Raw genomic sequence first — 16,360 nt, 5'->3', positions numbered from 1 at the left:
TGAAGTGGTGTAATGGCTTCACAAGAGACTTTCTATCAAACCCTTACAGCAGCTACATGGTGACCACGTCAAATCCTAGTAATAACAATTTTTACGTCTTTGGACGTCTTTTTTGCCTCTTCTTCTGCTATTTAGAGCTACATTCGAGAATTTAAACAATATCTGAAATATTTATAGCGCGATGAGTTTTGAGTAAAATTTTGCTAGAAGACATTTACCATGGAAGTAGTTGATTGAGGTCAACAAACAAAAAATCACCAATGATACTAAAGCGACCAAGTCATCTAAATACTGTATAAGAACTTCCAGCAGCATCCTCGAAGAGCTGTGTATATGTATGTGTAAAAGCGTGTGTATGTGTGCCGGAATCTGTGCTGCTTTAAAGCTTCTCTGTTACCGACGACAGTTTTGAGCGCTCCGCTCAACCGAACAGGCTGCCTAAAATGACAGTACCCTTTACACGCATACACCCATACATACATACACACGCTTGCTCGCTTTACTGACTTTCATTCATGCTTATTATATAAAGGTATGTGGCGAGCTGGCCGCTTATATTCTTATTTCTTATTGTTTTTGTGTGTTTGTGCTTTGTTTTTGTATAAATCTTACTGTTCTAAGTTTTGTCGATCGCTGGCGTTCATTTCAAGCGTTTCAGTTGCGCATCGGGCGTTCAACCGGACGGACGGTTTTTTAAGTTGCTCAAGAATAACATAAGTAAATAAGACAAAAGACGCGAAGCGCAAGAAAAAGACAAAACGGCAAAACGTTTTTAGTTCGCGGCAGCTAGTTTAATAGCTGATAAGTATAAAACGCTTGTGCAACGGCAGCAAAGCGCGCATTTGAATGTTAGAGTTGTTGTGACTAACTGTTTGGTAAATTAACCGTTGTTTTTTATTCTTTTAACAATAAAAATAACGCGAAGTGTGCGTTGCAGTATCCTGCCCAGGTAAATTGAAACAACAACAAAAATATGTATCTTCACTGTTTACGTTTAGTTTGATTCTTCTAATGCCACATTCACTCTTTGTGGCATAAAGAATTCGACAAGCTTTTTGAAAACTGAGCCGAAACAAAAAACATACGCTTACATTTATATATACATACATACACACACGGGTGCACATGAACGCGAATGTGCGGTTATTAATAAACGCATTGAAACACCTGTTTGAATTGTGCAACTCACCGAGAGGCGAACACTGCGCGCTAAAATTATGCAAGTCAACTCACTTGTTGTTTTTTTTTTTTGTTTTTCAGTTTGTTTTCGTTTTTGCGCTAATTTCAGTGAAGAGAATGTCATGGAATCGGTGATATGAGCATTTGAAAAATGACCCATTTTTTTAAGTACACACTGTATGAACTGCGTACTGTATGTGTGTGTATGTGTATGCAGCAATAAACCTCACCCCAATTTTTTATAAATAAATTATAACTGGATAGTTTAAATATACATATGTTATGTTAATATACATATATGTAACGGGTGATTTTTTTGAGGTTAGGATTTTCATGCATTAGTATTTGACAGATCACGTGGGATTTCAGACATGGTGTCAAAGAGAAAGATGCTCAGTATGCTTTGACATTTCATCATGAATAGACTTACTAACGAGCAACGCTTGCAAATCATTGAATTTTATTACCAAAATCAGTGTTCGGTTCGAAATGTGTTTCGCGCTTTACGTCCGACAAATTTTGTTCAGCGATGAGGCTCATTTCTGGTTGAATGGCTACGTAAATAAGCAAAATTGCCGAAGCCGTTCAAGAACTGCCCATGCATCCCGAAAAATGCACTGTTTGGTGTGGTTTGTACGCTGGTGGAATCATTGGACCGTATTTTTTCAAAGATGCTGTTGGACGCAACGTTACGGTGAATGGCGATCGCTATCGTTCGATGCTAACAAACTTTTTGTTGCCAAAAATGGAAGAACTGAACTTGGTTGAAATGTGGTTTCAACAAGATGGCGCTACATGCCACACAGCTCGCGATTCTATGGCCATTTTGAGGGAAAACTTCGGACAACAATTCATCTCAAGAAATGGACCCGTAAGTTGGCCACCAAGATCATGCGATTTAACGCCTTTAGACTATTTTTTGTGGGGCTACGTCAAGTCTAAAGTCTACAGAAATAAGCCAGCAACTATTCCAGCTTTGGAAGACAACATTTCCGAAGAAATTCGGGCTATTCCGGCCCTCGAAAAAGTTGCCCAAAATTGGACTTTCCGAATGGACCACCTAAGACGCAGCCGCGGTCAACATTTAAATGAAATATATCTTAGTAAATGTCATGAACCAATCTAACGTTTCAAATAAGCCAATGAGATTTTGCAAATTTTATGCGTTTTTTTTTTAAAAAAAGTTTGATTCAAGCTCTTAAAAAATCACCCTTTATATGTATGTATGTACATTAAAGCGGGTCGATTTTTTTGTTCTACGGATCACTCTGACTACCTTTACCTATGAGTTATGGGTCTAAAACCAGTTTCGAGCCCGCGATTTTTAATGCAAAGCTTAAAAAATCTGAAAAATCGGTTGCATTGGTAAATAATTAGGGTTCACCGGGCAACATGACAAGCTTTATGTAGACTTTGAAGCGAGCAGGTATTCACCAACCTTCGCCTTCAAGGAACCAACCAAACAGGGCATTTGAATAACATACATATGCATGTAGATGTATTTCAGTGTCCTCCAGTCATAACCGGTTAAATCGTGTTAGGACGAAAATAAATTATTTTTCAGCACATACATATGTAAGTATGTATAATCAATATAAAGTCATAAAGCATGCTTTGAACTCATAAAACACATTTAAAGTCCCCGAAGCTCGGGAAGTCAAGACAAGTAAACACACTTAAGATATCATACTTCGGTAAATCAAAGGTGTACAATGAGTTACTAAGTTGTTGTTTTTGTTATTTTAGTGGCTAAATACTAGCGAAACAGTTTTTAGAATGCTGCCGAGTAGGCAATCCTTGGCCGTATACCAAGCCCGATCACCAAGAATATTTACATTCTTGCATTATCCGATGAACCGACGGCCGTTGATTCCCTTAACTGTCATTTTCACATATAAAATACATATATATGGAACGAGGTTTTACAAATTCTCCATAGTCAGTGAATGGAATTCATTGTCCGCTTTGATTATAATACCGAACATAAAGAAACCATAATGACTAGAATTCAATTTTTCAGAAGCCAAAAGCATTGGTGTTTGTCAAATAAATAAATAAATATAATCGTGCCTTACAAGGTATTAGTACTCATGACCCTTAAAGCTTAAGTACTCCAGTCAAGGCTTACGACTACACAATATTAAACTCAATTTTCCAGAAGCCAGAAGCCACTATAGTCAAGTTTTAGCTTTCCTCTCCCACATCTTGTGTTCTACGCCAGTATCGGAGGTGTGAATCGTTTATACACAAGTACATATGCACATACATACATACGTACATGTTATTAAAAATTTTCACAGTATTTTGTAATGCAATACCTAATTCAAATTAAGGTCTGTTTTCGTTGCAAGCTCATATAAATTACATAATGCCATAACTAAGCGCAAGTGTGTGTCAACGACATAATTATAAACAATCCAAGCAATCAGTCGATAATTAAAGGAAAAAATATTTAATGTAAAAAAAAGTAGAAATTATTGAAACAGCTGTTATTGGGTAATAATCTGACTAAATATTTGTGAAGTGTGTTGGAAAATATAAAACCTTTGGTGGTTCGCAATGTACTTGAATTAGAATTCTAGAAATACGTAGAAATTTTAAACTCAATGCTTGGGTTGGGAAAAAATTTATTAAAACGTTCTAATTTTGCAAATAGATTTTAATTTTTTATATCTGCTTTCTAAAAATTGTGTATTTGCATATTTTATGCATATATCCATTTTGAGGTTCCCGAATTTTTTAAAGAAAAAAACATAGAAACTTCAAATTTTATGGGATTTATTATCATTTTTTTCTTGAAGATTTTCTCTTTCAAATGAACTGAATTTTTTTCATCGCACGTCCGTCTCTTACATTTCGAACTTATTTTGTAAAGCTCACTAACAAATGATTTTGTCTATAGCTTAATATGTTCTGTTTTTAATTTTTATTATTTTTGATAAATAGATGTCATAAACTTATTTTCACTCAAAACAGCAATCTCCAAACGAATTGTTATAACTCATCACTATGGCTTATACATATGTTGCCGCCATACAAACTAATCGATCAAAATTAAGAACTTGAATTAAAACTTCCTCATTTTTGAAAAGTATATATTCTGGGTGCAGCCGAAGTAAACGTTTTTTTTTGTTATAAAAATATTTGGCATCATTTCTACATTTTGTATGCATTTTTAAAAGCAATTAAATATTGAGCAGAAAAACGGCAACCGGGTCTGATAACAGAATATTTGAAGTAGCATTTTCACACTTTTTCTTTAATACATTAAATGTTTTAAATAGCATTACATTACATTATATATTTTAGATAGCAGAAAAACATTATTTTTATTATGAAAATAAACGCATATGAATAATATTAAGAATCCATTGAGTCAGAAAAAATATATTTTTGGTTACGAAGATCTCAAAAGTGCAATTAAACATGTTTTTCATCACAAATAATAAATGAAAAAATTAAAATTAAAAAAAATTAAATTCTGTGCTAAAATAATACAAGTTACATATATAATAAATTATATGTATAATAAAAATAATAAATTAAATTATATACTAATATGATAAAATTTCCTTTAATTAATCAAACAAAATTGCACACAAGTTGCTATTATTTTATACGCAACTGTAAATTCTCACGCTCTGATTTATGTACATGCAATAAACATACCAGATAAACACTAATAATAACTACCGAACGATTAGCACCTCGTTAAAACGATATGTTTGTATGTATGTATGTATATGTATGCGTGAGCATGCTTCTTCGTTGCAATCACTAAAAAATCACACCAATCAGGTGGCTTATCGGCAAATCACACCTTCTGCTGGGCAAACACGAGTTATTGCCATGCGTGCGCATAGTACCAAGCAAACATATGAATATACATACATACACACCCACACATATAGTATATATAGCGGATGCTACACGCTTATCGCCGTTACTGATTTTCGGCACTCGGATGTTTGCTTTTAACTCACAGCAACAACAACGCACACACCCGCACGCACATACTACTCGGTCTACTATTTACTGATCCGCGTGCGCTGATTTGGCCACTTGCTCTCTCTGCTGTATAAAGACTTTATGTATATGTATGTATGTGTGTACGAATGGGTGGTATATTACGATTATATTGCTGTGCCTACGTGAGTGGTACTCGAGCGTCATGCGGTGTTAGCAGTTAGTGACATTATCGCCAAGATGTCATCTTGTCCATTATTTTTATGTTTGGCAAAACGACAGTGCGGCGATCGCAGCGCCAATCTCGTGAGCAATCGTTCATTGTGTTGCCTTGTGTTTAGTTGTCGCGCTTGTCAGCAGAATTTATTTATGATTCTACGTGGTGTTTACTTTAATTCGATCACTTCAATTGTCATCGTTTGTTAAATGCACTTACACGCATACATACATACGTACATATGTACATGTTTATTATTCTTCTGCGTAAATACATCAATTTAGCTGTTTATGGATACGTGTGCCAGTTGTTTGTGTAAACAATTACTCAAATGAAATCTTCAATTGCAAAGTTTGCGATCGACGACAGCAAGCCAAAGTAAGAAACAAAAACAAAAACGCTTAAATGCTATTTTTATACGCTCCCAATCAAAGTAAGCGAAGTGCGAGCGCAAATGCCAACAAGAAGCGCCACTGCGAAAGTTTTCCTTACAAGCAACAAAGTTACTATACTATATACAATATATGTGAATTTATGAATATTTTTACATACCAACATATTGAAATAGTGCCATGCATACTTACAATGAAGGCAGCTTGCGTGGAACGCTCCGTTTGCCACAAGTGAAATGTTGATTGCTCTTTACTCGCCGTTGACTTCACAAATCGATTGCGTTCCAATGCTCCAATTGAATTCAATTAAATATTGAACGAGATGCGCACAAATTAACCGGGCAGTCGTCATAATGCAGGCAAAATAACTGTAGATATTTATATTTATGTATGTATGTCAGTGTGTTGAGTTACTGTAATTTTCACAGCACTGCAAAGTTAGGGGCGATCGACCTGCTGCAGTAATTACATGCGAAAGTCAAATTTCAAATTATTTGAGAAATTGTAAAATTTTCTTTAAATCCTTGAAATATCGAAATCGTTAAAACTATATTAGAGTACTCACAACTTGATGTAAAATCATAAATTTTTACACTTGTTTAAAAAAAATATTGTTACAAAAATACACTGGTGTGAGTTGTAGTGTGCCCTCAGCTTGAGCTAAGACAATATTTTTCAAATTTCAATAACTTGAAGTATCTTCTTGTACACACATTTGTACATACTTTCGCTTACTAAAAAAAAAAAAAAACAAAATTGAAGAAAATCCCGAACGAACGAAAAACTCAGAAAAAAATTTTATGAAAGTTTAGTGTTAAGGTTTCCATGGCCACGAGTGTATCCACATATGTACATACTATACGCCGTCTGTTCAAATTTGAATTAAATTGGTTCATTTATAATATATGTACATATACATACATACATATGTAAGTACATACATATATACATACATATATTCACATAATCGCAACATTCACAAAATATTGATTAGGTGCTTTGTTAAAATTAGCTCACTTTTCTTAAATTATATCTGTATAAGCAAATCGGTCGGCAACAACGCAAAATTCAAATAATTTCAAAACATCAAAATGTCGTCAAAAACGTAAAAGTAATACATTCGCAGTAATTTATTAATTATTTTTTTTTTTAATAAATTTTTTCCCAAAAAAATAATAAATTTTGGAAACGAAAGTAAGGAGCTCAAAACTGGCCTGAATATCATTAAAAATGAATGATTTAAAATGAGTAAATAATTAAAAACGTGTGAGAAGTAATGGAGTATATAACAAATTCATGTATAGCAAAATTCTTAATTCGAGAAAGCTGAAAGCTAAATATTGTTTGATCGGAAAACTAGTTTTAAGAGGCACAACTAGATTGATATTTTGAAACACTGACCAATTTTTTGCAGATATCGATAGTTTATAGCTTCAAAAATTCCAAACTAAATTTTAAATCGTTAAATAAAATAGTTTTCGAGTTACAGGCTTATAAATTGTAGTTGATTAGTTCAACCAGTTTATCTTTAAAGGCGTTCTTCTTACAACAGAATTTGCCGAGTTTATCGCAATGATTACTCGGAGACAAAAGAACCGATCATAATCAATTTTTTCTGCATTTGGTGTATATAAGACACCAAACCAAAACTAAATCTTTTAATCAGATCAAAAATGGAATTTTGCCAGGTTAAAAATTAAAAAAATGTTAAGTAAAATTAAATTTCTTATAAAAACGCCATACAATTTTTTCAATTAATATTTTTTTTCGACGACAAACATTTTCTAGAGAGAATTTTTTTAAGATTTCATTTACGGAGAAGGCCGAAATCACTGCAGCATCATATCTTCGTATTGCGCCATATCTTCATATTGCTTACTGATATTTCAAAAGAATACATCAAGGATAAATTTTAAACAGTCCACATGTCTTAAAGTTGAGCGTAAAAATTACAAATATGTACTCGAATGTGTGTCAGTAATGTATGTACACACAAGATCAAATTTGACCCGGACAGATCCATTAAACTGTACAAGCAATCAAAAAATTTTCCTGAATTGATAGAAGCTTTTCTAATGTTTGCATGAAGTTTCACATGTCCGGCTCAAATTTGATCTTGCATGTATACTCCTTCAATGAGTTGCCACTCGGCACTTAAGACGTATTCCAAACATTGGTTGGTTAATAAAAATTTGTTGATATCAGCGCAACTAACCACTTCCTAAAACATTAGAAGTACAGCTCATGAATTGAAATTCATTGGGCGGACATACATACATACATATGTAGTTTTTAATTCCTTCTTATACCCAGCCATAACCGATTTCGTGTGAATTGCTAGCCTCTTTGATGCTTTCTCTGACTTTTCATGCATTTATGACTCCAATACCAATTTTCAAGATTTTTTATAGATTTAACCCCAGCTGCAAGCTCCGTTAACGGCACATGAAATTCCATGATAACCCAGACACACTTAACTGCCTGCAATGCTTTCGACTTTTTGGGAAGCTGAGATAGCTCTTAGCTCCCATCTGCAATGCTCGTGCAAGTCACACAACAATAACATTGAAATCACGTGATGTAATAAGCGTGAAATATGTCAACATACTTGTACATACGTCACGAGTAACTTCGCAAGGTACAAGGTGCAAGTTCAGCGTCAAAAAAGTATTGTTTATGCGGAACCGAAAATAAACACATACATTTGTACATATGTATGTATGTATATAATCTTGTGCATCATCTTCTACATACACTTGAGTAATTATTTAACATATTTATGCATGCACATAAATAAACATATACATATGTATATTACCCACTTGGACGAGCCCAAAAAACAGTAACTGAAATTATTCTTTATCATGAATGTATGTACTCGAATGTACAAATGTATGTTTGTATCACATGTATCAAGGCAATAATTGTTGCGCTCGACTTGAGTAAACCGCAATCAATGTGAAAGATTTCAATAAATGCTTATCAATTTAATTACAATAACAAGTTCAACTACAAACATACACACAAAGCCCATTTTATTTCCTTGCCTTTGTGGCTTCTTTTTTATATATTTTCCATTGCTTGTATTTCGATTTATTGCCTTATTTCCTTTTTTGTTGTTGTTTTACTGCTATATTTGGGCGAACAGCCGGCAAATTGAAAGCGGTAGCTGTAAAGTACTCGTGCGAGATTCCGGAATTCTTACTTAAATCAAGCACACACACACACATGCGCAATAGCGGCCGGTGTGTTGTTGCTGTGTGTGTCAACATGTGTATTTTATGATTGTTGCTTACGTCAAATATGTCAAAATGACAAAATCTTTGTCGCGTATCAGCGCAATGCATTTGTTTGTTTTTAATAAAGTTTTTATTGTTTTTGTTTTTTATTTCCAATTTTCCTCTCGCTCTTTTTTGCACGCATAAAATGCCCCATTCTTGCGCTTCTTTGGAAACGCATAATTCTTCTGATCGGCAGTCGGAATTAGTCACCTTCGAAGTGCGCTCGTTAATTAACGCCGAGCTTACCGTTAACACGAGCACACAGTTATTCAGTTACTTATTGGCTTTGAACGGATTAGGGTCGTGTGTGCCGGAGCATTGTGAGAGTGCATAGTGAGCGCTTAAACTTTAGCAAAATTTATTGTAAAAAATACAAGTTTCATATATTTAAAAAAATATATTTTTTGTCTTACTATGTAAGTAATCAATAGCTTTTGTGTACATCATAAAAATATCATACATAAAAATGTAACAAATTTAAAAATTGTTGCACATAAAAACTAATTATCATTAAAAAGGGAGATATTGAAAGAAACAAATCACAGTGTAACCTTAAATGCGTTGTCGCTTACGATTGGTCGCCACTTACATAAGCTATAAAAAGGCGACCAATGGGAGTGCGATTTGCTGACTCGATTGCGAGAACTGTCAAAAACGATATGCAATCAATCAAAATTTAGGAAAGTCATTTGAATTTGTGAAACGTAGAAATCTGGTAATATGTTAGTTTACAGTGTTGATCTTGGTGGAAACTTGTAATCTTAATTAGAAAGAATGGAATAAAAGGTACAAAATTCGCATTGGCAGTAAAAGTACGGGTCGTGCGAGAAGACTTATCGTATGGAAATGCTGATCACCAAACATAATCCATACTGTATGCAGGGTCCGTTCTGTCCATATAGGCAAGTTAGGCATTTATGTACCTGGGACTGAAGGGTTTGCGGTGGCATTTTGGTTAATTTTCTTTACATATTTATACCCTGAAGAGGTTGTTAAGGCAAAATAGGCTTAGACGATGAAAAATTTGGCCTTTACCTAGGGCAAAAAAATAGTTTGAAGTCAACCCTGGCTGCATGGCAACCTAATAAAATGCCGAAAATTTGTATACAAAACGTTAGGAAAACAATTATAAGAAAGGATTTTCAACATCAAACCCGCTTAAATCCTCATTAAAGAGGACTATCGTGCTTTGTTTAGCCTTAGTAACTTCACAAATTTACTCTACATTCGGGACTAAACACAATCTTGCCTTCAACGTACGATAACTGAGCTAACAGTGTATTAATGTCCTAAAACAATTTCCACGAACTATATGATTATATAACCGGATTATAACCACTTTTATATTAGGGCCAATACATTTAATTCACATTAAAGAACTCGAAATTGATCAAAGTAAATTTCACTCCATTCGTCGGAATGTTACCATAATCCTCTTTTAGTAACCAGCAACTTGTCGCGCAGTGTAATCTTGTTAAAGACAATAATTTTCTCCTTTAGGTGTGGCACAGCAGGGTTTCTTTTTCATCCTTCTTTGCTTCTTTTTCAATTAAAATTAGCTCAAAACCAGCAGACAAAAGCAATCGTGATATTACAATATTTGAGTCACGGTTTTCGAATAAATTTTTTTATTATTTTCTTGATGTAAGTACTACACATGCACAAACAATATATTGTACAAAACGCGTGCGCAAATTCACTATATACTATGTAAAGTATATGACGCAAAAATTGTTTATTTCCACAGTTCACAAACGTCATTGTTTTAAGCAATTATAATGCATGTCCTGTGGAATGGCGTTATTTAAAGTATTGAAAAGATTGCATTTAAAAATAAAAGTTCTTAGAGTAATTAATGCAATAATAACGTAAATGTATTTGTGTGAAAACAAAAAAACCGCATAAGTGCAATTTGATGACTTTAGGAATTCTGAAAATAAAGATACACGTGTGTATTTTTAAAAACTGTAAATAAATTTGGGAAAACTATTTTTTCAAGCACATATGTACTACATAGTATTTGTAGATTTATGAAAAAAGAGTCTGTACTATGGGCACAATCGACCATAGGTCGCAGGGCAAAACTTCAAACTTTACTAAGGACATATTTACGAAAAAAAGTATGCCATTAACATTTTTTAAATCCACATTATTAATTAATACATACAGCAAACACAAAAAATGCTGCCAGCACTGCATTTTCTGGCGCATTCGCCCTTAAATAAACCACAAGCGTGTTAAATTTAAACGCATACTTCGTTTAAGGATCCCATTCATCACCGTTTTCCACGAAGAATTTTAAAATTAAAACATATTCGCGGTATTGTAAACAAGTGTGACGTCTTCGATTCGCCAATGACTCATTTTTGTGAATCCCATATTAAAATCTCACGAAATCCATTTGGATTCTCTTAGTTTATTTATAAATTGCATGACTAAAGCCAAGAGAGATGATAGCCTAACTTCTTTCATGTTTTTTGGAAGTTTTTAAGAAGTAAAAAAGGCTTTAGAGTGTGAACAGATGAGACAATGGAATTCCCTGACTTTTTTACATTAAAAGCAACACTTTCGACATAGAAAGCTGCCTAGGCATAGTTCCTGCTCTACTCTCTTGACAAAGATTAGATTAGATGAGATAGTTTCATTAATTATCCGGTTATTCGGTGAATAGCTCTTCCTTCTTTGTCTATTGCCTTATTCGTACTTTGATCGTTTCGCCACTTACTAAATTTAAGCAGCTCAAATACAGAATAGGAAGCTTTAACGTTTATCATATATGTATGTAGGTAAAAGAGATTCTTTTTTCAGTTTTTTTAGATTTTCCGTATAAAATATCACTTCAAGAGCCAACAATAATAGTGAGCTAATATTATATCTTACAATTAATTTCTCTTAAATAATCAATCGGAGTTTTAGGGAGCTCATTTAGTGTGCCTTCGCTTGTCGAAGACTACTATTTAACGTTTTCTTAGATGAACAAACAATCCTTAATAGTGGGAAAGAGTTTGCAGGTAATACTGGTGACATTTCATAGAATACGAGCAAGAGCGCTGAGTTATATCTAGTAAAGAACAATCACTGTAACAACAACCCGAGATTAGCATCACCGTAAGATTTTAAATAATTTTGGATTCATTAACCCTCAAGCCGATTTCGAGTAAATTTCCGTTTTCATACAAATTCAATGAATAAGATGTTTCTTCAAAAGTTGAGGTCGGAACTATATGATAATAAGAAATTGCTTTAAGGATTGAGATCGGTGCTATATGGTAATTATATTTCGAACAAAGCGCTGCTTGCCCACCAGTTTTATAAAGCAGAAACATAATTCGACGATGGACTTTTAGCTCAAAAAACTATACTCTCTAAACCGTAAAAATTGTATATGAGAAACCTATAAGAATATAAAACTGATTTTTTTTAAAGTTCCTTAAGGAAAATTAACTATACTAAATTCGCACATAAATATAACCCAGAATTATCTGGACAATAGAAATAAACTCAAAATCAACGTTTTTCTCTTGTTATCCTTCCAGAACTTTCCACTGCCCTTGCCAATTACAAGCAGTTTTACAACAACTCATTTACTTAAGTGCGATTATTATGCATTTCTGACATTTAAACGCTGCCAACAAACAACAACAACAAGTACTAGAAATACACAGCATTGCAGTAATGACTCCCGAATTCTTGAAGCAACACATTCAACGCAACAACAGCAATAACAGCATACATAGCAATCAGCACACAACCACAAATTACAACAATGACAACGATAGCAGCCGGCTGTCAGCGTCACTAACATCCGCCACCACACCACCGCTCACACAAGCGCACAATGCCAGTCTATATATGACGCGCAATGATGCCAATAGTATAGGTGGTTACACGCCACCAGCAAGCCCAGCGCCACCAGCCACACCACCACCACCACGCACACCGACGCTCAATGCCCACGTGCGCAGCAGAATACTCGGCGAGGCAGCGCTGGCACAAATGCCAAAAGCAACGCCAACACCACCCTCAACAGCCGGCGACATCATTGGCAGCGTGTTAGGCGATTTCGGTATTTGGCAGTTGCGTTCGGTGCTCATACTTTTTCTATGCAAATTACCCGCCTCTTGGTTCATGGCCTGCATAATTTACACAGCGCCCGAAATTAAACCGCCCACGCAGTATCACTGCGACGCGGCTGAGCTGACTGCGAATCAGTCGGTAACGGCGAATCAGTGCTACGTGGTGAATTGGAGCGCGAGCGTGACGTCGAATGGCACCTCGACGGGCGCGATGCTCTCGCAGAAGCCATGCACGCAATTCGTCTACGAAGACAACTTCTACTCGTTTATCATGCAGTACAATTTGGTGTGTCTGCGTGAGATATTCGTGGCCTGGACGCAGTACTGGCATCTGTTCGGCGTGTTGGTGGGCGGTGTCATCGGCACCAAAGCGATGTTGAAGTAAGTAGCAGACAGTTGCGTGAAAGTGTCAGTCGTTAACGTGTCTTTTATATTCCTACAGGCTCAGTCCGCGCACAATTTACATCATTGGCGCGGTGCTGCAGATTATACTGGGTGTGGTCACCGGCTATTCGACCGATCTAACCATGCACTGCATCTTTCGCTGTCTCGCAGCTATTGGCTGCGCGATGATGTTCACCTCGGCGCAGGCAATCTGTAAGTAACAAACGTACTTCTCAATGGTTGAAACTGTGCCTAACGCTTTGTTTTACTCTCACTAGTTGTTGACATCACTGGCGGACGCTATCGCACCGGTGTCATCATACTCTACGACACATTTTGGTCGCTCGGCGTCATACTGCTGCCGGGCATTTCATCGTTCTTCAACAATTGGAGCCAACTCTACTTGGGTATTACATTCCCTACCGTGATTCTGCTATTTCTGCTGCAATGGACACCAGAAGCTCCGCGCTGGCTATTGAAGAATGGCAACGAACACGATGTCTACCGTGTGGAACGTATGATACGCAAGGCTGTGGACATAAATGAACGTACATTCCTCATACCCGACGATTTTCGTCAGCAAATCGAAAAGCTGCGCGAAACTCTGCGTTCCCAAAAACCGCCAGCCACTTGGCTGCAGCTGTGGCGCGGACCACGTGCCAAGCACTACATGCTGGCGGCGCACGTCGCACTCGCTTGCTACATTGTGAACTATATGGGCATGCTGTTGAATTTGCGCTCATTCGGACGCGACTATCGCGTGCCGAATACGATAGCAATGGGTAAGTGAAAACGTTGTGCTTTATTTAATGAAATCTCGCATGCTTAAAGCTTTACTGCTTTACAACTTTTAGGCGTGGCTGAGATCGTTGGTTGCTTCATTGCACTACACTTTGCCATGAAGCAGGGTAAGAAGAAATTCGTGTATGCTGGTTGCTTCAATATTGTCGCCGGTCTTATCGGTTGCCTCGGCTGGACCTTTACGCACGCGAACTGTAAGTCTCGCCATACATTGACAAAGCTTATTTTTTAAACATTTATTGTACTAACAACTCTTTTTTTCATCGTTTGTGCAGTGAATCCCGACTTCAAAGTCATACTCTGGATGATCATCGCCCTGGTGCCGAAGGTCAGCGTCTCCTGTGCGCAGTCGCTAATGCAGGGTTGCATGGCCGAAGTAATGCCAGCCCATAAAAAGCAACCTTTTGCTTTCTCCGTCGTGACCTTTGCGCGCATTTGGCTGTTGAGCGCGCCATTCATCAATCTACTCAAAAAGACCGATGTCGCGCTTTCGCTTACATTTTTCGCCGTGTTAACGGTAATTGGTGGTATAAGCACCTGCTTGCTGCAGCCGCCTCGGCAGAAAAATACAGCTAATCTGACGTTGTCAGAGGCGCTCGGTAGCGATGAAGCGAATAAGAAAGAGCGTTCACCGTTAACCGCCACTGTTTGGACGGTCGATGGCGATACGAATAATACGCGCCTATAAGTAGGTTACGCCATCCACTATTATTATTCATGTGTATTAATTGTATTATTTAGTTAATTTAGCGTGTGCCATCGGAAACAAAGTCTTCCCTTTAATAGTTATATAAATACCATATTAATAATTAGTCTGTAGTGCCGCTATTAGTACTGTTAAAGTTATTATTGTTACTCGCATACATTTAAAATTAACAACTAACTCTAAAAAATTAAAAAAAAAAAATTTTAGTTTAATAAATCTGTGATTAACAAAGCCATAATAATGTATGTTTACATACTTATATACAAAAGAAATTTCTCGCAAAGTTAGACAAGCACAGTCCCTAGGCACTTTTGTTTCCTAATCTACTAATTAAAATTGTATATTAATTAATTGTACTTAAGTTTTAATTACGATTGCTTATATTATATTAGTACCACATTAACGACACGATCACTTTGTTTTCACTTACAATAGTATATGTATGTATGTACTCAAAAAACGATTTATATCATATATATTAGTAATATAAGACAATTATTAGACAATCACATACCAATGTACATAAATATATGCACTTTAAAATACGAAATCGAATGGTAATTATTCCGAACTGTTAGAAATATTCGACACTTAAGCTTTCGGTAGAGCCGAGGAGCTTTAAAGCTCAGAAGGACAACTTTTTATTCGAATGTTTAAGTTCAATATAAGATAAAAGGTTTTCGGAAGAGCCGAAGAGCTTTAAAGCTCAGAAGCACAATTTTTTATTCGAATATTAAAGTTTAATATAAGTTAAAAGGATTTCGGAAGAGCCCAAAAGCTTTAAAGCTCAGTCCCACCAATTTTTATTCAAATTTTAATGTTCAATATAAAAGAAAAAGATATAGTCAATTAATTTAGGTTTGGTAAAATCTGAATAGTGTGAGCCACTGAGTGGTAAGCCCCTGCAGAGAATTCTTGCGGTTACTCAGTTCAAACTTTATTAACCGGGTATACAGTTTGATTATTACATATTTGGTCATAAAAGTTAGTATTGTTGTGTTGAAGCAACAGACGCATTTTTTCCAACAATATGTTGGAAATGTAGCCGATTTGACAGTTCCTCAATGGATATAAAACGTTGTAAGTTTTGGGTGATGGATACAAGTGTCGGCGATACGAAGCAGACGCCAACAACAATAAATATTTTTTTTCATAGTTTTTTTTATTTATTAAGTCAATTTCAATCTACTAAAAGATGAGCAAAATCGAATAATATTATGCCAGTAGATTGTTTGATTCACAGCTCTGTTATTTCAGTTTTATTTTACCGTAAACTTACGTTAGATGTCGCTGGTAGCCAAATCAGAAATAAATTATATTTATGACAGTTGCTTGTTCGATTCACAGCTCTGTTATTT

At 35.7% G+C, this 16,360-nt stretch overlaps 1 protein-coding gene across 3 annotated transcripts; it reads left to right on the top strand.

The window, feature by feature from the left end:
• The first annotated feature begins 638 nt into the window (after positions 1–638).
• On the top strand, positions 639–15,449 carry LOC105230897 (solute carrier family 22 member 13). 3 transcript variants are annotated; one of them, XM_011211910.4, is made up of 6 exons: positions 639–949; positions 12,572–13,492; positions 13,554–13,708; positions 13,774–14,277; positions 14,350–14,490; positions 14,572–15,449. In XM_011211910.4, exons 2-6 carry the CDS (start codon positions 12,711–12,713, stop codon positions 14,982–14,984), a joined length of 1,995 nt encoding a protein of 664 aa, XP_011210212.2. In that variant the 5' UTR covers positions 639–949; positions 12,572–12,710; the 3' UTR covers positions 14,985–15,449. The 3 variants fall into 3 exon arrangements, with proteins under 3 accessions (XP_011210212.2, XP_011210213.2, XP_011210214.2); XM_011211911.4 differs by lacking the exon at positions 639–949 and adding an exon at positions 5,616–5,740; XM_011211912.4 differs by lacking the exon at positions 639–949 and adding an exon at positions 9,303–9,451.
• Positions 15,450–16,360: the final 911 nt, after the last annotated feature.

This window comes from Bactrocera dorsalis, chromosome 2 (assembly GCF_023373825.1).
Source record: "Bactrocera dorsalis isolate Fly_Bdor chromosome 2, ASM2337382v1, whole genome shotgun sequence".
Taxonomy (NCBI): domain Eukaryota; kingdom Metazoa; phylum Arthropoda; class Insecta; order Diptera; family Tephritidae; genus Bactrocera; species Bactrocera dorsalis.
This window is presented reverse-complemented; position numbering and strand designations above follow the sequence as displayed.